This window comes from Lynx canadensis, chromosome B1 (genome assembly GCF_007474595.2).
Source record: "Lynx canadensis isolate LIC74 chromosome B1, mLynCan4.pri.v2, whole genome shotgun sequence".
NCBI classification, from domain to species: Eukaryota; Metazoa; Chordata; class Mammalia; order Carnivora; family Felidae; genus Lynx; species Lynx canadensis.
The window spans coordinates 203,938,688-203,964,495 of NC_044306.2; the positions used below are offsets into that span (position 1 = coordinate 203,938,688).

The 25,808-nt window shown below is 54.2% G+C and overlaps 1 protein-coding gene across 1 annotated transcript; it reads left to right on the forward strand.

Moving 5' to 3' along the window:
- The first annotated feature begins 209 nt into the window (after positions 1 to 209).
- NOP14 (NOP14 nucleolar protein) lies at positions 210 to 25,009 on the forward strand. The gene is made up of 18 exons (XM_030314319.1): positions 210 to 421; positions 3,457 to 3,591; positions 4,111 to 4,252; positions 8,668 to 8,810; positions 9,291 to 9,425; positions 10,417 to 10,539; positions 11,739 to 11,870; positions 12,700 to 12,940; positions 13,868 to 13,998; positions 14,604 to 14,689; positions 15,700 to 15,835; positions 17,763 to 17,864; positions 18,371 to 18,524; positions 20,140 to 20,299; positions 22,429 to 22,576; positions 24,255 to 24,373; positions 24,521 to 24,676; positions 24,847 to 25,009. The coding sequence occupies exons 1-18, from the start codon at positions 227 to 229 to the stop codon at positions 24,944 to 24,946; spliced, it is 2,538 nt and encodes an 845-aa protein (XP_030170179.1). The 5' UTR covers positions 210 to 226; the 3' UTR covers positions 24,947 to 25,009.
- Positions 25,010 to 25,808: the final 799 nt, after the last annotated feature.

Genomic DNA, 25,808 nt, shown 5'->3' on the forward strand with positions numbered 1-25,808 from the left:
GCTCCCAGCAGGCCGCGCGCAGGGAGGAAGTGGCGGGTCGGGAGAGCGTGGCCTGCTGGGAGTTGTGGTCGCTGGCCTGTAGGCGAATAGGCTAGCCTGCCGGTCGCTTGTGCGCCTCACCGGCTCAGTTCTCGCGGGACGAGGGCGGGGCGGCTCTCAGGTCCCCGCACGCGTTTCCGGACGGAGCGGTCCGTGCGGCCGGCCGAGCGGGCCTTCGCGGTGGCTGATGCGAGCCATGGGGAAGGCTGGGGGTGTCGCGGCGCGCAGGAAGGGTCTGGGGGCCCCGGCGGGAGGCCGCGCGAGACCCAACCCCAACCCGTTCGAAGTGAAGGTCAACCGGCAGAAGTTCCCGGTCCTGGGCAGGAAGGCGCGCCACGCCGTGGGGCTGCCCGGGGTGTCGCGCGCGCGGGCCGTCCAGAAGGTGAGTGGCGGGGGTCGCGCCTCCGGGACGTGGGGACGTGCCGGGGCCGCCGCCGTCCCCAGAGCTGTGAAACGGAGGTCCCGGAGGGCGCTGGCGCCCTGGGGCCGCTAGGAGAGCCAGAGGCGCTCCTTGCCAGACATCAGACTCATGCCGGCACGGCTGGGCGTTCTGTGGTGTGTCGTGTGAGCCTTCACGCCTGCTGCCCTTGCACGCGCGGCGGTGACGTTGCCCTGGAAAGCTGCTGCCGCTTCGTCGAGGTGCAGCACACGCGTGTTCGTCTCTCTCGGGCGTGGGTCATCGCCTCTGTGCCCCGTGACCCCTGCGCACACCTCCTACAGCCTTGTCTCTCGGGGACTCTGAGCTGTTGGTTCGGGGATCGTGGATGCTCTTCCTCCCCGGGTAGGCATACACGGGATGGGGATGCTTCACGGACGTTTGGAGAGCACGTGTTTCTGTCTTTCCAAGCGCAGCACCTTGTCCCTTGAGAGGAAACTGAAATGCTTCCTTCGTTCCTGTACTTAGGGTTCCAGAATAATCTGCACCTCTCGAAATCAGCGCAGATGGAATTCTCTATATGCAGCCTCTGAGACGCGTTCTTTGGTTGTTGTTACTGTAAGGAATATACACTAGTATTTTATTGAAAAGTTAAGGTAGGTGGGAAAGTTAAGGCACAGAAAGGGCGTGCATGTTTCCCAAGGTCTCAGAACTGGTAAGGGCCAGGGCTTGCGCTGGTTTGAATGGCTGTGAAGCCTTAGCTCTGTTCTAGCTGCTGGGAGATAAAGGTCAACTGAGACTGGACCCCCTGCCTTCTAGGGCGGCCGACTGTGTCCCGTCGTACAGTGTGCTCTCCGGTCCAGCTTTGAACTGAATCAGTCGGCATCCTTCCTCCAAGGAGTGGTCACGACAAACTAAGGATGGACTCTGATCAGTGCCCCGGGATCCACCCCAGGGCAGGCTCTGGGATGGGATGGTGTGGGCTCTGCAAGAGCCGTGTTTATTTTCACCCCCTAGGCCTCAGTATTCTCATTTCTAAAGTGGGGATGGTAATAACCGTCTTTCTCTACTAGTGGTTGTAAGGTTAAGTAAATAGCACATCTGGCACATAGTAAGCATTCTAGCATTTTCTAAACACTAGCTATTATTCTTAAATTTCTCAGCTTGTCATTCTCAGACTCCTTCACAGTCTGGCCCAACCTGTTGTCCTTGCTTTGCCTCTTACAACTCAGTTTGTCCAAAAAATCCTACCTTAGCCCCCGCCAGGTCTCCCAGGGGCCGGTGCAGGTCACCGCCTCTGATACTTTCCCAAGCCCTACGGCCCCAACAGGGCAGGTTGCTCACGCCTGTAGCCCCTGGTAGATTCACCTGTCAGGTGCCACACCTCCACTTGCCCGGGGCCCCACACCTCCGTGCTCTGTGCTGAAGGCCTGGGGTGAATGGCCTGGAGGGAGGTGTTGGTGCCTCCTCTGATCCCCAGTGCTTGGCCCAGGTACTTAGTAGAAACAGGCCTTTGAAGGAGTCAGAAGTAGAACCTGAGTGCTTTGGGGGCTGACAGTCTGGAGGAGGTACAGTAGCAAAATCGGAAACTTCTTCCTAGTGGGAGCCACACTGGAGCTCGGAAGGGCGAGCAGAATGTTACAGGTGGGGACCGAGGCACATCGTCCCCTGTAGCGGAGAGTGTGGCACGGCATGGGGTGGAAGAGCTCGGAGCTGTCCCAGGGGACCTCAGGTCATCCAGGGCGGTTAAAGCTCGATGTGGGGGAGTGGGGCAGACAGGGTGGCAGGGGCTGGGGGGGGCCGCGTCTTCTCAGTGACAGTCCCTCGGAAGTAAACGCACTGGCCCACATGCCCTCTCTCTTGTCAGTGGCAGCGCTTTGGGCAGCACGCGCCATCTCATGGCTAGGCCTCACCTTCCTCAGTTCTCACAGAACTTGTGAAATAACAAGAGTTAACGTGTCCATGACCCCTCACACCAAATAGGCGTCGTACTAAGGAGTTCATATTGAATCCTCGCGGTCAGCCTTATGAGGGAAGTACCGTTACCCCATTTAATGCATGAGGAACCTGAGACAAGAACGGTTCCAGGCCTTTCTTCAGGTCAGGAATGGAGGAGCCGAGACCCAAAGCTAGACTTGAGTGTGACACACACTGTGCCCGGCTCTGTCCTGAGCCATCTTGTGGCTCCCATACCGACAGCCTGAGGTGATTACTACCATCACTTCCCTTTTATAGGTGAGGCCTCTGGTGGACAGAGAGGTGAGGCGGCTCCCAGAGTCGTAGCTGGGAAGTGGCGGAGCTGGCGGAATTCAGTGTCCACGCTCTTGACCTCACCTCCTGGGCCTCACACACGTGAATGACCACGAAAGTGCCACGCGTACTGGTTTGGAGTCGCAAATAACCTTTAGCAAGCAGACAGATTTATGGATCTGGAATCCGAGAGGTAACAGGGATTGACTGTTTACCAGCAAAGGCACGTATGTACCAAAGAGAAAACGGGCACGCCTTACTACAGTCTTTGTGTCTGCGATCGGTTATGGCGTTACGGTTTACATATAGGGCTTCCTGTTCAAGCCCTTGTTCATGTCTCCCTTCCTCTCAGCCAGAACCTTAGCTCCTCCAGCTTCTCCACCTGGTGGAGCTACCCCTGCGTGCTCCAGCGTTCTGCTTTCTTTTGGTTGCTGTTGTTTTTTCTTTAACCTTTAGTACTGGGCACGGAGGTCCCCACGCATGCTCTAGGGAATCCCCTGAGCCCCAGACGGTCCTCTCTTCGTCTCCATTGTATGGTGGCAACCCAGCTTCCCTCGGTAACTGAGGTCAGTCTTTCCAGCTGGCAGCTCAGCCCCTTTATTTTGACTGTTGGTTTCAGTGGTCTGAGGCGTACAAAATGGCCAGGTGGCAGTGTCGCCTTACGCTTCATCGGAACCATCCCGTGTCCCCTTGTAGGAACGTTTTCCCTTTAGGGACCAAGATCGCCAAGCCATCAGAGCTCCGAATTGCACCGGGACCAGTGTGAGATTTTTCTGTGATCTGTTTTCCAGCGTACCCAGACGTTACTAAAGGAGTACAAAGAAAGGGATAAGTCCAATGTATTCACAGATAAGCGCTTTGGGGAATACAGTAGCAACATGAGCCCAGAGGAAAAGATGATGAAGAGGTTTGCCCTGGAACAACAGGTATGCAAGACAATTGGAGGAGGGTCTTATGTTGCAGACTGAACAAGAGTCCAGCACAGGGAGAAGGCAGTTGCCCCGTGCCCGTTGTTCACCTATACTTGTGTGGGCACTCACGCACGAGGTGCAAATCCTGTACCTTGTCTGTGTAGGCCAGGGGGAAGCAGCCTTTTGCAAATACCGCTTGGGTGGAAGAGTAGCTTAACTAGAACGTGCAGCAGGATGTGTCCTGGCGTTCTTGACTCAGTTGCTCCTGCGGCTTGGTCGGGTAGATTGCGAGTAGGTTGTGGAACATCCTGGTGGGTAAAGCTGCATGAGTTACCGGTGGCTGAGCCGGCCCACTGATTTGGTTACCTTCCAGGGGTTCTGTTTATATCTGAATCACTGCTCACACGACCCAGAATAAACTGGAAACTGCTTGGGCTGCATTGTTACATTATGTAAATAGTGGAAGAATAACTGATGTTTGCTATTAAATGGCGGGGAATTTTTAGGAAATTGATTTTTTTTTTCTTCTGTCAGCGACAACATGAAAAGAAAAGCATCTACAACCTCAACGAAGATGAAGAATTAACTCATTACGGCCAGTCTTTGGCAGATGTTGAAAAACATAATGACATTGTCGATAGTGACAGTGATGCTGAGGAGAGAGGAACGCTGTCTGGTAAGGGCCGGGAGTGGGGGCAGTCTGCTCATCGTTACTTTCTTCCAGCCCCTGGAGACCTAGGAAAATGTGGGATACAAGTACCACATCTCTAGCCTCTCAAGCATTGTACACGTGACAGGGTCTTTTGTGTATTTTTTCACTATGTCCAGAGGGTGTATATGTACATAGACAGGCTTTTGTAGGCTGAGAAAGCACTTCCGTATCCCTTATCTTATTTGAACTTCACCACAGCTCATTTTTACCCGTAGCTCAGAGAAACAAGGTGATTAGTGTGACCCATGATTCAGAGCCATGGGTAGAACCCACCTCACTGACTCTGCCCTCACCCACACTGCTTTGCTACCCCTGTTTAGTCAGTTTGGTCTGAATGTTTGAACTAATGGTTTTACATGGTTCTTTTAGTCTTTATTACTATGAAATCAATTATGGCAGTTTGGGGAGTAGTTAATACTGGGCTTCTTATTTATAGATGGTATCATGGTACCAAAGCAGATAAAATTTAGCTTCGGGGCAGCTGGGTGACTCAGTGGGTTAAGCATCTGACTCTTGATTTCGGCTCAGGTCATGATTCACAGTTCGTGGGATCGGGCCCCACTTCGGGCCCTGTGCTGACAGCACAGAGCCTGCTTGGGAATCTGTCTCTCCGTCTCTCTGCCCCTCCCCTGCTTGTGTGCATGCTTGCATGGTGCTCTCTTTCTCAAAATAAACAAACTAGGGGCGCCTGGGTGGCTCAGTCGGTTAAGCGTCCGACTTCAACTCAGGTCACGATCTCGCGGTCCGTGAGTTCAAGCCCCGTGTCAGGCACTGGGCTGACGGCTCAGAGCCTGGAGCCTGCTTCCGATTCTGTGTCTTGCTCTCTCTCTGCCCCTCCCCCGTTCATGCTCTGTCTCTCTCTGTCTCAAAAATAAATAAACGTTAAAAAAAAAAATTTTTTTTTTTAATTAAAAAAAAAAAAAAGTGTCCCATTTTCCAACATCTTCAGAAGGATGCAGAAACTAAAACTGACTTAAAGCTTTTGTCTTTACAGTGTGTGGAAAGCTAAGGCATCAAAGCCGTGATTGCCCTTTGAAATTTGGATGCTCCTGGGGTCAGAAGGCTTAGGACGTAAGGCACACATGGTTCTGTTGCATGGCACTGGGGATGGGACCACAGCTGTGCTGAGACTGGGGGGTTGTAGAAGACTAGTGTCATCTTCTGTGCCTTTCTCTTTGTCTTCTCATTGTTCGAGATCCTTTTGAGTGCTTAAGTGTTAAACACGGTCACTTAGCTGGTCATAACTCACTGTGGTAAAGGCAAGCGCTTGACACCTTCATGTTTCCAAACTGGCCTTCACAAGGCGAGTGGCCTTGGCCTTATTGGCACAAGAGGCTGTGATGCTCGGGTGTCTGGAGGAGACGCTGGATTCCTTGTCTTCCTGGTGTTGGGTCTTAGGGGCTTGACTGTTCATTAGAGATTTCCTGGCATCCTTTGATTTTGGTTATAAGCTCACCAAAACCCAGGTAACTTAGAAAAGAAAGGCTCTTATATTTGAAAATATGTATACTTACTATAACTTCACAAAGGAATCATTTGGAAACACATTCTGTTTTGTCCAGCTGCATGACACGGTATAGTCTCGTATATTAGGAGAGGTGACAGGTGGCTGTTACTTCCTTGTGTAGCTGCAGAGGCTGAGGTTGAGGCTGGGCATTGGGAACTTGCCTGGGGCTGCAGAGCCAGGTGGAGCCACGCCTCACATCCCTCTGGGTTTGACTTAAACCGAAACCACAGTGTTATTCTCTATCACGTTATAAAAACAAACATTTAACATACTGTAAACTATAGTTGGATTTCAGAATACATATGTATCTAAAAAGCTTTCTAATTAAATCCTAATATAAGCACACTGATGGAAGATTTTTTTTCCAAGACTGAATTTGTTGTTTTTTTGGGTTTTTTTTAACGTTTATTTATTTTGAGAGAGTACGCGTATGCGTGCGTGCAGGGGAGGGTGAGAGAGAGAATCCCAAACCGACTCTGCACTGTCAGCACAGAGCCTGACTTGGGGCTCAATTTCACAACTGTGAGATCATGTCCTGAGCTGAAATCAAGAGTCAGACACTTAACTGACTGAGCCACCCAGGTGCCCCATGACTGAATTTCTTATGTAATACCACCTTATTAGTTAATGGTTTGTATACTTTTATTTTCAGAAAATATTGTAAATAGTCTTGAATTACTAAAATACCAAGTAGTGTTTTCTGATAAATTTTCTAGGAAACAGAGGAATTGTTTATTTGATAAATTCTGGCTTATGTAGCAGGCACTGTTCTTGGTGCTATAAGAATAGCAGTGAATAGGGGCGCCTGGGTGGCTCAGTCAGTTGGGCGTCTGACTTTGGCTCGGGTCATCTCGCGGTCTGTGGGTTCGAGCGCCGCGTCGGGCTCTGTGCTGACAGCTCGGAGCCTGGAACCTGTTTGGGATTCTGTGTCTCCCTCTGTCTCTCTCTGCCCCTCCCCCACTCAAGCTCTGTCTCTGTCTCTCTCTCAAAAATAAATAAATATTAAAAAAAAAACAATAGCAGTGAATAAAACCTTCCTGCAACTTACTACTGGGAAGACCCAGACGATAAACAAAAGATGTCACTAAATTATATGGAATAATTGAAAGCAAAGTGTTGTAGGGTAAAAATAAAGTAGATTCCAGGCTGGAATGTGCCAGTCAGGTAGTCTTAATTTTAGCCTCACTGAGAAAGAAGGTGGTGATCACATACAGATTCAAGGGCAAGAGTGTCCAGGATGATCCTTACCTCAGGTGGGAACATGCCTGGGGCGAGGGATGATAGCAGGTGGGTAGACCAGAGCTACCTAGGCCACAAGAAAGATTTTGGCTTTTACTGAGGACCTAAAGCCATCAGAGGGCATGGAGCACGGAACGACTTCGTCCGTGGGGCCGAGCCAGGAGGATTGCCGAATGAATTAGATACGGGAGTGGGAGGAGGAGAGGGATCGGGCGATTCCCAGGGTTTCAGCCCGAGCACCTGTTAAGGTGGGACTGCCAGACATTGGGAGGGGCTGGACTGTGACACGGACTGGCTTCAGGCAGTTTGAAATGCTGTTAAACCTTCGCGGGAGGCCTCAGGCCTGGAGCTGCAGCCTTAGGGGTGGGAGGGAAAGAGCGGATGAGGCATCCTGGAGCTGCTGGAAACCACTGAGAAAAAAGCCTTTCCAGGAGGGAGTGGTAAGGGTCCCGAGCCCCTGGTGGTAGGCGCAGTGAGAACTGGTGAGCCTGCCTCGGTGGGGAGCCCATCCAGCAGTGATGGAGAGCCCGGGCGACCCAGGACTAAAGGGCCCAGGAGCAGGGAGGGTGATAAGAGCGCCTCAACGGGAGAGAAATCAGATAATGACCCAATGGAATGAGAAGATTTGATTTGGGACAAAGGTGGTTGAATTGCTCAGGTCATTTCCTTGAGTAGCTGGGAAGGGATGGCCCAGACACTTGTGTGGTAATTGAGGGGCCGAGGATGATGCCCCAAAGATGCTCTCTGGTTGGGTGGGCGAGACTTCTAGTTTTCTCAGCTGAGAGCGGGTGGAAACGGAGCCCCAGCCCTGGTGAGTGGGCCGTGGAAACGATGTCACCGACCGGGAGCCTCAAGAGCCTGGCAGTGTTACATACGATGCGCTTCCTTCCTGCACACATGTTAACCTGCGCGGCTGTGGCGGGGGCAGGTGCTCGTTGCGATCTCAGCAGGTGGCGGCAGCATTAACAAGAGGGCTGAGGCTGCCAGCAGTGTGGGACCCTGGGCCCCGCTGGGGAAAGCAGCCTGGACGTTCTGTTTCTGTTACTGGAAGTGAGTATGGCTTAATGTATAAGCCTCCATTTTCTCACCTGAGATACTGGGTTTTTTTAAGGATTCTTTCCATTCCAAAGGTGATGATTCCCACAGTGCTTTCCTCTCATCTGCCCTGGTAAGTGGGGCCGGCTGAACATCAGTGTCTTATGCTGCTGGCTATGGTTCCTGCCCTCAGGACTTTTTAATCTCCGAGTCCCTGCCCAAGAAGGTGTGAAGAATGTAGGTTCTGATGCAGCCTGATCCTAAGATCTCCCTCCTAAGACTCCTCACTCAGCTTGTTTAATTGAATTTGCTGGTCTTTTATGCAATGCAATCAGCAAGTAGATCCTTGGGGTTTCCAGTCATCAGGTCATGATCAAGTGGTATTCTATGTCTGGGTTTTCTTGGAGAGGTCTCGGGTGTTTCTCAAGTGCCACTGTGCCTGTGGTCTCGTGCAGCTACTGCGTGTGACCGTTTTTTCTTGAATACGGAATTGGTTCTCAAGACCACACTTGGGTAAACGCTGGTGGACCAGGGCAGGAAGTGGGTCCTGCGCCAGCGCCTGGGCTTCACAGACGTGTTTTCTGTTCTTTGTTGCCAGCCGAGCTGACCGCCACCCATTTTGGAGGTGGTGGTGCCCTCCTTCACAAGAAAACTGCTCAGCAGCAAGGCGAGGAGGGGGAGAAACCACGGTCACGCAAAGAACTGATTGAAGAGCTCATTGCAAAATCAAAACAGGAGAAGGTGCGCCAGCACACTCGGTGGGGGCCTCCGTCACCAGAGACGCTCGCAAAACACTTTGGGACTTTTTTCCTTGTGCATCTTTAGGCTGTAGCTAACATTTTTCTGTGTACTTAATAGAAGCATTAATTTTGAATAGGGGTATTTTATTTCACCATGTATATACTTCTCATGGTCCGTTGTGTTTTGGGGAGGGGTGTTTTTTGTCTGGTTGGGTTTTGTATTTTGACATTATTTTATCATTGTTTTTACTACCGGCAGACTGTTCAGAGCGTCTTAATGAACAGTTTACAGCAGGAAATTAGTTCTGTGTGATGAGATTTTGTAGCTTTCCTTTTACAATACTGATTTCTCATGGTCTCTCTATTCTGCTGATGCATTAAGTGTTGACTCTGCGTCGAGTGTGGCCTGGACACTGACGTGGGGCTGCTCGGTCGGGGCCCAGCAGTAGTGGCACACACCGTGTCCCTTCTCTTTCCCCAGAGGGAGAGGCAGGCACAGCGAGAAGATGCCCTGGAGCTCACAGAGAAGCTGGATCAGGACTGGAAAGAGATCCAGACCCTCCTTGCACACAAAACACCCAAGTCTGACAACAAGGACAAAAAGGAGAAGCCCAAGGTGGGAGTCAAGTTGGTTGACCTTTCTCTGGGAGGAGGTGGAGGCCGGCGTCTCCTCTGGCCTGTTCCTGACATCAACAACTGTTTCCTTTTCTCTTGGTTCCTGCGTCCTCCGGTGGGCAGGAACTTTCCTAATGTATGTAGTGTCCGCGTAGAGAGACAAAAAGTGACTTCCATATCTACTCCTGAATAATTAAACAAAAGAAAATGGTGGTTTCTTGGTACGAGAAGTCCTCGAGGGTGAGACCTTCTTCAGATGGTGTTTGAATTTTCCTATTACACGTTTGTATGTTGATGTATACAGTTACTTAGTTTTCCCTCCAAACAGTATGTGGTTCCTACCACGTTCTTTTTAGTCCGAATTGTTGGAAAAGCTGCATTCGCACAAGTGACTGGCTTCTAGGAAATACCTAGGATCTCACTGGATGACTGATGTGTGGCCAGCGTCCACCTTTGTGAGCCACTCTCACTGTCGCTGCTGCCTTTACCCAACCCACATTTTGCGGGCTTCATGCCTAATGAGCAACGTTTTATTAAAGCAGTATGTTTTTAGAAGAATTTCCCAGGAGTGAAAATTCCTATGTATCTTTACTTAAAGTGCCCTCAAGACTGAGGTGCCTGGGTGGCTCAGTCGGTTGAGCATGTGACTTCAGCTCAGGTCACGATCTCATGGTTCATGAGTTCAAGCCTCGCGTTGGGCTCTGTGCTGACAGCTTGGAGCCTGGAGCCTGCCTCAGATTCTGTGTCTCCTTCTCTCTCTCTGTCCCTCCCCCACTCACAGTCTATGTCTCTCAAAAATAAACATACATTAAAAAAAAATTTTTTTTAAAGCTCTCAAGACTGATTAGAATAGCTTTCTTTCAAGAAGAAAAGACTCAGATATGGTTTGGCTTCATCCACCATGGTGTCCAGGGATTACTGGACATGCAGGAAGTGGCTGTGCAGGTCATTTTAAAAAACCCTAAAAATGAAGTTTCTTCTTTCTGCCCTAGCCTGACGCATATGACATGATGGTCCGTGAACTTGGCTTTGAAATGAAGGCCCAGCCCTCTAACCGGATGAAGACACAAGAGGAACTGGCAAAGGAGGAGCAGGAGCGGCTTGAGAAGCTGGAGGTATGGGTGTGACTGTGACCGTGACCTGGGGCCCAGCGCCACTCGGCCCACGTGGTCCCCGCGGGAGGCCTTCTGCCTTCTCTGAGGAGGGTCGCAGATGCACTGTTTTATCAAAGGAATCTTAGACTATTTGAAGTTTATGTTTATTTTACTATAAATATCTTTTTTATTATAGAAGCAATAAAAATGCAGATAATACTCAAATACACCAAATAAACAGTGAGTGTTTGCTCTAATGCCTATACCTCAGAGCAACTGCTAACTATAAAGTGTACTGCTTTCTCAACTTTTTTTTTTGTGCCTTAAAGAAGCCTTTTAAAATTTCATACATTAAAGCAAAAATTGGGGCACCTGGGTGGCTCAGTCGGTTAGGCATCTGACTTCAGCTCAGGTCATGATCTCGTGGTTCGTGAGTTCGAGCCCCGCATTGGGCTCTCTGCTGTCAGCTCAGAGCCCACTTCGGATCTTCTGTCTCTCTCTCTCTCTCTCTGTCCCTCCCCTGCTCACTCGCTCTCAAAGATAAACAAACACCGGGGCTCCTAGGTGACTCGGCTGATTGAGTGTCTGACTTCAGCTCAGGTCATGATCTTGCAGTTCATAGTTCAAGCCCCACACCGGGCTCGCTGCTGTCAGTGCAGAGCCCGCTTCAGATCCTCTGTCCCCCTCTCTCTGCCTCTCCCCTGCTTCTGCTCTCTCAAAACTAAAAAACGTTTTTTGAAAATTGAATAAGTAAACATTGTAAAAAATACACGAATGTTGGCACACCATTCTATGTCTGTCCCTTTCGGTACAGCCACATCACGAGGCTCCTCTGTCACCTGCGTATTTCCAAATAGCGGTGTGGTTGGGCTCGCGGCTTGGACACACAGACCACACCGCGGGGTGCCTGCCCTCTTCTGTGGCTGTGCACTGGGGAGTTAAGTCTGCATAATTTAGCCAGAAAGACCTTAGAACCACAGGCTTGCCTTCCTTGTGACTAGAACATCCTTGTGCCACAGCATTTATTTTCATTCCTGTGCGATAGGAGGTCCCCCACGTGATGCCTGCTCGCCTGGCGCCTGCACATTAGAAAGAAGACAGCAGGCTTAAAGCCGCTGCCGCAGGGACCGGGGCCCGGGGGAAGGTGGGCAGGGACGGCGTGCCTCCTGCCGACGAGCTCTGTGCGCCCAACAGACGGCTTTGCTTTCTTTCCCGCTCAGGCTGCCAGGCTGCGGAGAATGCTCGGAAAGGACGAGGATGGCGGCACTAAAAAACCAAAACATCAGTCAGCGGACGACTTAAATGACGGCTTTGTCCTGGACAAGGACGACAGGCACTTGCTTTCTTACAAAGTGAGTGTTTGCCTTTGCTGGTCGGCTTGCTCTGTGAATTCAAAAGACAGTTTCCGGTGTCTTGTTTAATGGGTTTATCACAGGTGGAAAGTGTAAATCTCTGAGAACACTCACGCGCTCTGTATCTGGGTGTCCCTGGCGGGTCAGGTCCCGCACCTGGAAGCAGGCTGGCTGCCCGGAGAAGGGGCACGCTAGTCCCCTGCCGTGTGTTCGCCACTTTGGTTTATGGCTGTGGAGCGAGTTGAGTAAAACAATCGAGTTTCTGGAACCGGTAGTTTTTAGTTCACAAAGCCTGTAAAGTCTACACCCTTTCCCCTTTAGAGCGAATCAGGTTTCAGGGCGGGAATACAGACGCAGTTTTTTCAGCAGAAAAGGATCCGAGGCAGGAAACGGAGTGCTCACAGAACGCCGGGCTATTGAGCAGGAGGGGACAGTCGGGGGTCACCCCCAGGTGTTGAGGTCCTGCCACCTCCAGGTGCAGCCCAAATGTTATGAAGTCCCTGCTGACCAGTCATCTCCCAGCCCCAAAGCCAGCGGTGAGACACTGCAGACGCAGCCACCAGAGCCCACGGCCACTGGTGCGCCTTCCACGCCTTGCCGCCCCGTGGCAGGAGCTAACCCTTGCCCAGAGCCCTGGCGACCAGGATTCAGGAGGCTGTTGGCAGGCCCTGCGGCTCAGGAGCTCACCGAGGTGGGGCCCGGTGCCCGAGGGCGAGTGCCACACAGGGTTGGTGCTCCGTGTGCAGCGTTTTGACGTGGTTACAGGATGTGCCAGCTGCGCGCTCCCCGGGGAAGTGAGCCTGCGGTGTCCCTGTCTGTTCTACTCCAGGATGGAAAGGTGAGCGCCGAGGAAGAGCAAAGCAGGGAAGCCGGTGATGACAACAGTGACGAGGAACAGGATGAAGGCCCGAGCGAGGACTCAGAGGAGAGCAGTGGCCCTGATGGGCACTCGGACCTGGAATCGGACGTGGAGAGCGAGGAGGACAGAGAGACCCAGCAGGCTCCAGGGAGAAGGCTGAAAAGCGACGGTCACAAAGCTCGAGAAGCTGAGCTGCCCTCTACCTTTGCAGGTAGACCGCTGGCTTTTCTTATGTCTTGGGATGACCTCCACGACCTGGCGATATGTCTGCCTCGCTGGGGCCCCTCTGAGGAGTGGGGGCCGAGGGCACGCTTCTGGGCACACGGACACCTGCCTACCTGTGAAGTCTTGGCTCGTGGTGTCATTCTCCCCGCTGTCTGGCCGGAGTGTTAGCCAGCCTTTGTGGTGTGACTGCAGGTGGTTTTGTGGGCCCACGGCAAAATGAGGACGCCACGTGCCTTTCCTTAGAAGCTGTCTGTGCTCTTTCCGTGGCCAGCCTTTTGTGGCGGAATCGTGGCCGCCCCGGAGAGCCAGGGCAGGGCCTGGGAAGTTGGGGAGCCGCCTGTGAGGAGGCTTCCAGCGTTCAGACCTGGGCAGTTGAGTGGCCACATAGCATCTTACAGCAAACGTGGCGTGTCCTGTTGTCTGGTTTGCAGAGAAGAATCATCTGGTTCTGGTGAGCAGCCCTAGGTTGTCCCGTGACTTAGGGTCACTTCCAGAGGAGACACTGGCGGGCGAGGCCTGCGACTGATGGGAGTCTGCGGGTGGTGCCGACACTCTGCTCACATGGCTTCTCCCGTGTCAGTCTGAGCCCGGTCTGGACACTAGAACCAGTGCCGTGCCACTTGAACCTCCCGTGTGCTGGGCGTGGAGTCGTCGTCTCACTGGGGCTGTGCTCGGGTGCCTGTCACTGATCGTAGCCGTCCCACCTCACCTCAGCCCCAGGACGCTCTGGAGCACGTGTTAGATGCACCAGAGGTAGCTGTGGTGTGAGACGAAATGTGTCTAGAATCGTGTGAAATCGTGTTCTGGTGAAGTATATCGCTAATGTTCCTTTCCGTTCTTAACCTCTGGGTTATCAGAAACATGAGTCTCATTTTGGATAGTAACCGTGGCACGTGTCTTGTGTTTTTGATAGCCCCTGAGTCCTACGAGGAACTTAAATCCTTATTATCAGGGAAATCGATGGAAGAGCAGCTCTTGGTGGTGGAGAGAATTAAGACCTGCAACCACCCCAGCCTCGCGGTGGGAAACAAAGCGAAATTAGAAGTACGTGTTGGGCGTTGTGGGTGGCAGGGCAGCCCCGCTCCGGGTCAGAATGCTGACTGTCACGCGGTGCGCCTCAGCGCCTCGCGGCCGTGAGCACCACGCGGTGACCGCGGGGGGGGGGGGGGTCGGGGCAGGCCGAGGGCCACCTCTGCTGACCACACGGGCCCAGGAGGAGGCACCGTTGCCCTCCGCCTGCAGGTGAGGAAAATCAGGCTCAGGGAGTGGCTCACCTGGCCGTCAAGTGGCAGAACCAGACTTAGGGAGATGAGTAACGGGGAAGGTGCCCCTCTTCCCGCTGGGTGCGCACATTCACGGAGCAGGTCGCGGTGCTGGGTGTGTGCTTGGTTGATCTTCAGGCTTGGGTGTTGTCCGCCATGATGGACGAGTGCACACCTCAGCCCGCAGCTGTCCCGTGAACCCACCGCCCAGCGTTCCACAGGAATCTTGGCCTGCGTTTCGCAAGGTGCCCCCGTCAGTGGCCCTGAGGTGTGTGCGCACGCGCTTTAGTCAGAGTGTAGGTGGCAGTGCCTTGCACGGCTTGCGTGCCTGTGGTCTTTATTTTAGGGCTCAGCACTGAACTCTGTTCCCAATCTGTGTTCCTGCAGAAACTGTTCGACTTCCTCTTGGAATACATTGGAGATTTGGCTACAGATGACCCACCAGACCTCAAAGTAATTGATAAATTGGTTGTGTAAGTACAGAGGGTGTTGAACTGGATCACGGGGCTGAGTTGAACAACTTTTATCCTACTTACAGCCACAAACATACACCTCGGAGTTACTAAGGTTGCCCTTGTAAATAGACCCCACAGCGTACACCAGCTACGGTGATCTCAGTGAAGACGCCCCCTCTGCGTGGCGTTAGCACACTGCTCCTATCACCCTGGAGAGCGATACGATGTTACCTACAAACGGTTGACTTTAAGACAGTTGAACACTTCAGACTCGTTCCTGGTGCTTGAAGATTAGCTTTCTGTTTCGTTCACCAGTACAATTTCAAGCTCTGCTTGGACAGGTGGAAGGTGTTTGGGACACGGGGTGGACTCCATCGTGCTGTCCAGGAACCCGCCCGCTCCAGGTTCACGCCTCAGTGGACCCTGACAGGCTCGTGCTGTGAGCGTCAGGGAGGTTGGTCCCTCTGGTCTGCCTGTTCCCACCCTGCCCGGCGATGGCTGGAGCCCTCGCTGCACCAGAACTCCTGTGAAAGCAGGCCCTGGGGTGCGGCTCCTGGGCCAGGTCATCGGAGGGAGGTGTGGGGGAGGGAGGATTAAGTGAGCACGAGTAGCTTATGGGTGCCTCTCTGGGGCCAGCCACACACTGCGCACCCCACCCCCCATGCCACCTTCTGCCAGCACGGCAGGGCTCACAGAGGGTTCCCGTGGACAGCACCTTGGCACGGTCTTCTGAGTGTGGCACGGAGAACGTGCCGCTGATGGCATTACCTTTTCACTAGCATCGCTGCTGAAATGTCAGGGTGTTTTAAGAGATGGCGAAAGTAAGTGTAGATTGTGATAAAACAAGCACTCCTGGGAAAACTACCTGGATCGCCAAGAGGGCCAGCCAGATCGGTAAGAGGAAGAGTGGATTCATCCAGGGGCTTCCAGTGCATCCCAGGGAAACGGTGAACGTGAAGTTTGGGGGCTCTTTTTCTGTTTTTGTTCTCTGGAGTCATTTTCACCTGACCTGTGTTTCTGAATTACAGGCAGTTATATAATCTTTGCCAGATGTTTCCTGAATCTGCAAGCAGCTGCATACAATTTGTCCTCCGAGATGCCATGCACGAGATGGAAGGAGCGATTGAGGCCAGAGGCCGGGCGGCGTTTCCAGGCCTGGACGTGGTGAGCAGGGGTGTGGTCTCAGCCACCAGGGGCCAGTGGCATTGGCCCCTGGGAGGGCTGACTGAGTACCGTGCGTAGTAGTTAGAGCTTCCAGACTGATCTGGAGAACAGGCTGGAACTAGGTGGGAAGGATTGTTCATCCATTAACAGCGAACTAAAATGTGTTTCGTAAAAGAGGAGACTGTGGTTTGATTCCACGCACGTGGGGCTGTGCGTGGCCTTAGTGGCAGAGAGACTTTTGGGGGGAACAGAACACGTATGTTTTCCTAAGGCCCCGAGCCCTTGTGCTGGAGCTGCTCGGTCCCAGTGTCTGCTCACTGAGGCACCTGCGTGGCTCCGAGGTTTCTAACGGTCCCGTAAGAGCCGCGGGCTGCACTGTCAGCCTCGGTGACTTTGAAGAAATACTTGTTCCGTCTGTCCCATATTCTAGGCTTTTCTGTGGAAATGTAACAGTGATTAACAAACTTAAAAATACAGGATTTACGTGCCTGGTTTTAAAGCCTCTCCAGAGCAGGATCTGAGCCAGTGTCCATGCACCGCTGCTGCGACTTCCTTCTGTGAGCCTCGGCCCTTAGCAGACTTTCCCTGTTTACCTGCTGATTGGTGGCCAAGGAGACACAGCCTGTCTCCCCACGGAGTGTCCGTGCAGAGACCGTGCAGCGGGGCCATCGGCAGCGCCTGGGCCCCATCCCTGCTCCTTAGATGAGCTGTGTGGCCCTGGCCTTTCTCCTCGTCTGGAAGCGGGGGTGACGGTTACAGTAATGTCTGCCCTAGAGATCTGATGTGAGGATTCATGACCTAACGCGCGGAATGTGTCTGTGTCACTGCCTGGGTGCAGCAGTCACTAAGCTGGGGCCCGTCACGACCGTTCCTTTAGCGGACACTCGTGGTCTGCTGCTGGCAGAGCAAGGGGTCGCGGGGGGCGGGGGTGCTGGGGGCCAGGTGGGCTGTCCTCCACCTCTGCCTCCCTGTGCCTTGTGTCCCCTGGAGTCCCAGGTCAGAGTGAGGTCGAGGGCTCTGTGGGAGGCCCTCCTGGTAGGTCTGTGGTTGACCGTCGAGCCCCTGCCAGGAGCAGGAAGGAGTGGGGTCTCCTGGGGTGCACGTGACGTTTTCAGAGTGATCTAGTTCTGGGTGTTCTGGGGGATTTCTTGGTGCCTTTGAACAAGATGAAGGGTCTGAGATTCGACGCTTTTCTGCTTTAATCTGTGAGCCAGCCTCTTCGGTGCCTCCCAGGGTGGGTAGCCTGTGGGTGCACCTTTCCCTGTTAGTCCCTGCAAAGTAACTGCCTGTGATTGTCGCCCTCCTCTCCCTGTCTTCGGGGCCCCCATCCACTGCGTGCGGCCTCGTCTGTTTCGTTTTTGTCCCAGAGCCACCACTCACGCCCCGGTTCTTCAGGGCTGGGCCGAGCCTGGTGCAGTGGGACTCTGTGCGTTCTTTTCTCCTCTTCCTGACCCGGCACTTGTCTGCCCCGCCCATCTCCCTGTCCCCAAGCCTCAGCACCTGCCTTCACCCATGAGAGAGAAACGGTGGCCTGTGGTCTGTAGCGTAGCTTTAGTCTCCACGGCTCCCACTCTGAGTCTAGCCGAGGGCGATCTCACGTGTTTGAGAGGAATTATTTCGGTGAGCAGTCCTCCCGCGTCCTCTGCCCGTTTCTGCCAGGCCGTCGGCGTGTTCGTCAGTGCTTAGCGGCTGCTCTGGTGGGCTGTGGCGGGTGTGGTGAGTGTGACAGAATGGGTGTGAGCCAACACGTGCAGGGAGGTGCCGCCCTGGCTACCGGAGGTGGGACATGGGTGTGACGTCGCAGGCGCTCTGCTGCCCTTGACCGGGACGGTCAGAGCCCGATTTGCCGCCAGGCCCTCTGTAAAGGTCGTGTTTGAACTTCGCTCTGCTGTGTCTTTAATCCGTGTGGTAATGCTTTGTCTTTTAGCTCATTTATTTGAAACTGGCTGGGGTGCTGTTTCCGACCTCTGACTTCTGGCACCCCGTCGTGACGCCTGCGCTCGTGTGCATGAGCCAGCTGCTCACCAAGGTACGTCCTCGGGCCCCGCTCGGTGAGCCCGTGGCGGCGCAGGGCTTGTGACCCTCGGGGCCACGGGAGGGAAAGTCACCCAGCGGGGCCTGTGGAGACGACCAGTCAGTATCTCTGAGGCTAGAAGTGGCCCCGGACGAGGTTACAGAGGATGTGACACCAGAGAAGACAAGTTCATGGTGAAGGCATCAAGTCGGATGTGGGGTCTTGTCCCCATTTTGGCTTTAAAAAGCCCAGATAGTCTCGTTCTCCTTGGTCAGGCGTATGGCTGGTTCACTAACGGTGGTACTTGCCATTGTAACTGTTCTTGGGAAGGGAGAACACTAGGGTCGCCTCCCCTGAATACAGCACGCAAGGGAGACACACACACACACACACACACACTCCTCTGTGCAGGTGAGGCTCTGGGGCCACACGTCTCACCCAGGAAGCCAGGTTGCATACCTGGTGCAGCCTTCCAGAACATCACTCCTGACCGCTGACCATGCCCTGTGCCTCTGTGCCAGTGTCCCGTCCTGTCCCTCCAAGACGCGGTGAAGGGCCTGTTCGTGTGCTGCCTGTTCCTGGATTACGTGTCCCTGTCTCAGAGGTTCATACCCGAGCTTATCAATTTTCTCCTCGGGATTCTCTACATCGCAACTCCAAACAAGCAAAGCCAAGGTGAGCTGGTTTGAGGGAGCTTTCTCAAGTCCATTACACGTTAGCATTCTTTTTGAGGACTTTTCAAAGTAACTCGTACTACTTGTAGAGGGTGTGGGACACGGGAACGTTAGGCCAAACCATCTGGAACCCTGCTGTCCAGAGGAGCAGCCTTTCCTTCCCCCGCTTTTGTTAATGTTTATTTTCGAGAGAGAGAGCGCATGATTGTGTGGACACACTGCACCCTGAGAGAGTCGGGACCCTATTGTCTGTGTCCCCCGTGTCAGCCAGCAGCCATGTGCACGAGCCTGGACAGTGGCACGCTGGGTATGAAGCACAACGACCAAGACTTCCTGTTAAAGATAATAAGACACATCAGGGTTTTTTATATTGGTTATGTGTTGAGATAATGTTTTTACATTTTGGGTTAAATAAGCATGTCATTAAGATCTATCTTTTCATTACTTTCTCTTGCAACAAGAACTTCTCACTCACTCTGCGTGGCTCACAGCGTCTTTCCAGCGGCTCAGCCCTCCTCTGTGTAGTTTCTAGTTTCTACTGTGGGGATTTTGGGAGGAGTAGCCATCAAAAGCAACATTATGACAGGAGGGAGTTGTAGTGTTTGTTGATCTTCTAGACTGCCCCCTACTCTCCACCCCCCTGTCTGCCTCTGGCCACGCCCAGGGTGTGACCACACACCCTGCTTCCCTCTTGGGTTTTTGAGGTGTCACTTGATCTCTGCCCCTCGCTCTTTTGTGTCCGTAGGATCAGCTTTCCTGCCCCGATCGTAGATCGTGTCTCAGGGATAAGGCGCAGATCTGATGCTGCCTGTTGTGCGGAGCACCTCACCAGTGCTGGGGCGGGGGCGGTGGGACGATTTCAGACCTTCAGGGGTGCGGCTGAGGGAGCCCAGCAGCTCCTCTGTCCAGTACCCTAACATGGGGCCTGTCCTGCTGTCCCCTTGTGACCTCACGGCAAAACCTCCCTGCACACCGCTCTGCTCCCTGGCCGCTGACCCCGCGTCACACGCTCCAGCGTGCTAGGTGTGCTTTTGGGCCCTGGAGAGGCTCAGTCATGCCCCGGGAACCTGCTGCAAGATGGTCATAGCCCAAGGTGAGGGCTGCAGTGAGATTCACTGGACGCTGGGGTGGGGGGAGGTGGGGGGCAGGCTCGCTGTCAGCCCACCTTCCCCTCCCCCTTTGCCTGCCGTGCCCGGAGCCCACCAGGCCTGGCGGGCCGTGCTTGCTGCCTCAGTTGCTCTTCAGGGCAGTAACTGGGTCAAGTCCTTGTCACTGGCGTCTGTCCTCTGTGACAGGCGTTCTCTGATCTGGCTGGTTAACTGTACCATCTGCCTCCCGCCCTCCCCCTGCTCTGCTCCACCATTATCTTTCTGATACTCAGTCTTGTTCACTTCTGTCGTGTGGGTATTGTCTACCGCCTATCTCCCCAGCGAGGTCAGGGACCTGGTCTGTTCCCTCAGGCACCCCTACGAAAGCTGTAATCCCACCTGTGCGTGATAAAGATAGGGTGTGTGTGTCAGAAGTGAATTTTCTACAGGCCTCACCATGTAGAGCCTGCCCTCTGAGCCCAGTAATGCTCAGAGGCTGTCTCTGTGCTTGTCCCACCTGGAATTCAGGTTACACTCTGGTGCACCCTTTCAGAGCGTCTGGGAAGAATTCAGAGTTGCTTTTGGTTTCTGACGAAGAGGACATAGCCACATGGCAGAGGAGAGGCCTCTCCCTCCACTGGGCAAATGGACTGAAGGCCCAGACTAAGACGGAGGCCAACCACATGAGGTAGGTGTATGGCCTGGGGCACCTGGGAGGGCGTGCCTCAGTGCCTGGCCTGGAGCCAGACATGACCAGGAAAGCACTCAAAGGACGCACCGGTGTCCACTCTGCAGAGGATATAAACTTAACATGTTGATATCCTCTAAAGACTCTACAGAAAAGCTGTTAGATCTAATAAGTTAATTCAGTGAAGTAGCGGAATACGAAGTCAACAAAAAATGTCAGCTGCATTTCTATGCACAGTGAACAATTGAAAAGAAAATTAGAAAATTTTACTTACAGTAGTGTCAAAAAGAATAAAATATAGGAATTAACCAAGGAGGGAAAAGATTATCGAAACTATAAGAGATCACTATAAATAAATGGAAATACATCCCATGTTCATGGGTAGGAAGACTTAATCACCTCCAAATTCTGTCACATTGGGGATTAGGTTTCAACGTGTGAATAGGGGCAGGTCACAAACACTCCGTCTACAGGAGGAGGAGTATGAGGAGGACCAGGGGTTTTTGTCAGAAGTCTTTATTTATTCTCTGATTTTCAGAATCGTGGATTCTTTCAAGTGTTCCTTTGTCGTAGTAAAACAACAGAAGGTTTACCATCCTAATCATTTTTTTAAAATTTTTTTTAAAGTTTATTTTTTGAGAGAGACAGAGCATAAGTGGGGGAGGGGCAGAGAGAGAGGGACACACAGAACCCAAAGCAGGCTCCAGGCCCTGAGCTGTCAGCACAGAGCCTGATGCAGGGCTGGAACTCACAGAGATCGTGACCTAAGTCGAAATCAGACATTCAACCAGCTGAGCCACGCAGGTGCCCCGGGTCTTAGTCGTTTTTAAGAGAACAGTTGAGTGGTATTAAATATATTTGCACTGCGGTGCAGCCACCACACATTCATCCCCGGAATCTTCTCATCTGTAAGACTGAATTGTATACCTATTGTACACTCCCTCCCCAGCCCCAGACTCCCACCATCTACCTTCTGTCTCTGTGGATGTGGCTCTCCTAGGGACCTCACTGAAGTGGAATTACAGAGTATTTGTCTCTTCCTTTTTGTCTTATTTCACTGAGCATACTGTCCTCAAGGTGCAGGTATCGGAATTTCCTTCCCTTTTTTTTTTTTTTGGAGAGAGCATGAGCAGGGGAGAGGGGGCAGAGGAAGAGAGAGAGGGAGAGAATAGCAAGCAGACTCCACGCTCAGCACAGAGCCCCACGTGGAGGCTTGATCCCACGACCCAGGGATTGTGACCTGAGCCAAAATCCAGAGTCAGATGCTCGACCGAGCCACCCAGGCACCCGAGAATTTCCTTACTTTTTAAAGGCTGAATAATATGCCATTGTCTGGATGGACCACGTTTTGCTTCTCCGTCAGCGGACACTTGGGTTCCTCCACATCTTAGCTATTGTCAGTAATGTCGCAGTGGATGTGGATGTACAGGTATCTCTTTGAGGCCCTGCTTTTAATTCTTTTCAGTGTATGTTCAGAAGCAGAATTGCTGGGTCCTATGGTAATTCTGCGTTTAATTTTTTTGATGAGCCTCCACTCAGTGCCATATTTTACATCCGCACCAACAGTGCACAGGGTTCCGGTTTCTCCACATCTTCACCAACATTAATATTTCATTACTATCATTTTTTTTAATAATAGGCATTCTCATGGGAATCAAGTGACAACTCGTGGTTTTGATTTGCATTTCCCTAAAGACCAGTGACGTTGAGCATCTTTTCATGTGCTTATTGGCCATTTGTATGTCTTCTGTGGAGAAGTGTCCGTCCAAGTCCATGAGAGAAAAAAAAACCTGTCCTAAAATTTTGGAGATGTGTCTGCTTGATTTTGCAAATAGTAATTTAAAACCTAACACAGAGCCACTCTCCCAAACTTGTTACTGCATTTCCCACAACGGTCCTTTAGACTTGGGGACGAAAGGTGTGTTTCGCGGTGTTTCTGGCCCGATGCCGTGAGCCGTCGGCTGCTGCGGACACTGTGCGGGCAGGGTCTCCGCTCCGGTGGCCCCGCGGCCCGGGACAGGTCTCGGAGTTGAGTGCTGCCAGGGTGGTTGGCGGAGGCAGTGACCGACGGGAAGGAGCCGGCTCCCGTCTGGCCACCGGCCCTGACGCCGGGTGTCGCCCTCTTGCAGACTGTCCTGCCTGGCCGTGTGTCTGGCTCTGGTGAAGCGCTGCGTGCTCACGTACGGCCCCCTGCCATCCTTCCACGACATCGTGCGGCCCCTCCGGGCCCTGCTGATGGAGCACCTGGCCGCCTGCAGTCACCCCCAGGAGCTCCAGGTAAGGCTTCCCGGCCGCCTCAGGTGGGTGGGGAGCAGGTCAGGGGGCGTTCTTGTCACGAGGCTGTGACTCTAGGAATCGGGGACACCAACGGGAAGGCGCAGTAGCGGGGTACCGAGGGAGAAGGCACTCGGCCTGCACGGCGTCTGGCTTGAGAACCTGGTCTGAGAGCTGCCCTGTGGTCACGTGCCCTCTGGGCTCCGCATCCCCTGAGCCTCACAGGTTTTCTGAGAACAGTCCCACGGTTCTTTACAAGGTGACAGAAGCCAAGAAGGACCCCCTCGGTTTCTCTCAGCAGATGTCTTCAACAGCTGCCGGTTCTGTGGCACGTCTTTTGGTCGTGCCTTCGTTAAACTCCAGACCCTCCTTCCCGTGGGTGCCCCGCCTCCCCACCCTGTCTCCTCTGGAGTCGTCCCCAGCCGGCCATAGGCTTCTGTCCAAGGGGCCGTCAGGGCCATCAGAAGGCGAAGGCGGGACTGTGGTGTGTCAGGCCAGGCGAGCTGGCACACTCCCTTCACCTGCTCGGACCCCGTCATCTGCAGAGTTGACACTCGCCCTTTTCTCTGCCTGGAGCGCTGTCCCTAAAGACCGGCGGCTCATCCCCCCGCTTTCCTCAGGAAGCCAGGCCGTCCGGGAGGGAGTGGCCCCTGCTGCTCACCCCCTCCCTGGCCTCTCCTCCACAACACATTGTCATGTCTCTCCCCTGCTAGCACAGGGACAGGCCGTGTCCGTGAGGACAGGAGCTCAGCCGTCCCTTGTTGGACACCCTCCGAGTCCGGGCAGTCCACACGGAGTCACCTCAGCACGTAGAGATTGATGAGGCTAAGGTGTCAACAGCTATGTCTTACTGTAGGTGTGGCTGTGGCTTGTCCTTTAAAGGACGGAGTGGCTCTCTGGTCCTGCGGGATTTGGTCTGACCGAGGGGCCTCGATGGTGCTAATGGACCCGGGGCGAGCCAAGCTGGCTGTGCCTCACGTGCAGTTCCTGTGGAGATGGGGCTTTTGGCCTCAGAAGCAACTGTGTGGGCCGGGGGTGAGGGGTGCTGTGCCCGTGGTGCCAGAGGCCTGAGTTCCAGGACACAGCTATGTCAGGGGAAAGGAACCGTCAGTATGCCGGCTTCTAGAAGGTTCCTCAGAAGTCACAGCCGTGGTGAAGGTACCTTAACCATCTGGTTCTGTAAGGTCAGATCACAAAGTCGGGTAGAAACTCAGTCTTGCCCCCATAGTGTGGCTCCCCGTTGGCTGCCCCTTGCACTCCTCGCCACTCAGGGTACAAGTGAAGGCTGTCCCGTGTGTGTCCTTAACGGGTGGATCGCTGACGCCCATCGTGAGCAGTTTCTCTAGGGAAGGAGATTCCACTGTGTCTGCCGGACGCCAAAGCACAGGCGGTCCTCACTTCCACGTGTGCCAACAAAACACCCTTTTGCACGGGTCTCGGTGGCCCTGCGGTCCTGCCAGCCAGGACGGGAGCCGGCCCGCCGTGCACCGGCCCCCACCCCTGTCGGCATGAAGGGGGCTCCCTCACGGCCGGGCCCGCACCCCTTTACTTAGCGGAGGAGGCCGGGAGCCAGAGGGGCGCAGCAGGGGGGCCGGGTCTCTGTCCCGTTTCCTGCCCGGGGCCCGGAGGCCACACGCCGGCGGGCCTGCTGCAGCCTCCCCACCGCCTGCCCGCGTTTCAGGACCTGTGCCAGAGCGCGCTGGCCGCCATGGGGAAGCAGGAACGGCGCTACCGGCCGCTGATCTGTGAGAAGAGCAAGCCCGTGCCGCTGAAGCTGTTCGCCCCCCGACTGGTCAAAGTGTGCGTAGCCGCGGCCCCCCGGCCCCGCTCTGAGGGGTCCAGCCGGGGGTGCAGGAGGGCTCGGGATGGGGGGGGGGCGGGGGGAAGAGCCACAGGGGAGCGGACTGCCCGAGGCGGGCGGGCTTGACCGCGGCTCTCCACTCTCAGCCTGGAGTTTGGGCGGAAGCAGGGAAGCACCAAGGAGGAGCAGGAAAGAAAAAGACTGATTCACAAACACAAGCGTGAATTTAAAGGGGCCGTCAGGGAGATCCGCAGGGACAACCAGTTCCTGGCTCGGATGCAGCTGGCGGAGACCCTGGAGCGGTGAGGAAGCTGGGGGGCTGCCTGACGGGGGGGTGGGGGGGGGAGGCCTGGGCCCCTGACTCCCCGCGTCTCCATGGGTCCGGCGCCCGCGTGCTCGTTAGTGGCTCGTGGGCAAGACATCCTGCAAAACAACTAATCCAGAAAACGGGGTTTTGTCCTTTGCTTTGAAGGGATGCGGAAAGAAAGCGAAAAGTGAAACACCTTTTTAACAGTCTGGCCACACAGGAAGGGGAATGGAAGGCTCTGAAGAGGAAAAAGTTCAAAAAGTAAAGTTTCGCACGTTAGGCAAGGAGATCCTGTAGACTGAATGTAATAAAGGCTGCTGAACCGTCAGTGTGACTTCTTCTTCCCCGCGCCACAGCCCCACAGTCCTGCGTGACAGCCACGCCAACCGGCCGGGACGGACTCCTCCGCCGTCCGGACAAGCCTCGCTGAATCACAGGGTTTGGGACTGAGGGGATCCCGGCCAGCTTCGTGTTGGGACGACCACAGATATTTGGCTCCTGTACAGAAATCGGTGTACCTGGCAGGTGATACGGGGCCCGGCGCTGAGGCCTTGCCTCCCACAGGCCGGCGCTGGAGGCCAGTGTCACACAGCTTGTGGTCACAGCAGCCAGTCCTGCGAGGTGGCCCTGGGACCTGCACTGAGACACCAGTCCCTGAGGTCACACAGTCGGCCGTGGCAAAAACCACAGATTTGAGGACTGGCCAGGGGGATGTGGGGGACTCAGGGAGTGGCTGGCAGGACGGCCTAAGTGTGGTGGGAAAGAGGAGGTTGGTTGGTGGGGAGAATCGGCAGTTTGCTTTTGGACGAATCGGGTGGTGCTGGAACTCTACGCGGGGTCCGGGGCCAGAATGCCCCTGGAGCACGTAGGGCTCAAGCCCCGACTAGAGACAGCAGCCTTGGGAGTGAGGGAGGAGCACTCAGCCAGCCGCCCCTGGGTCGCCAGAGACAGGCTCGCCAGCTGTGTGGCTCCACAAAGCCAGGAGGCCCCGGCGGCGGTCACAGGCTCGGACCAGGCTGGCGTCACCTCCTCGATGTGCAGGCCTGGCCAGCTGGCGTCGTTCAGCCCCGGGATCTCGTGCACCTGGGCCTCAGCCCGACGTCCTGCTCTTCAGTCCCACGAGGCCG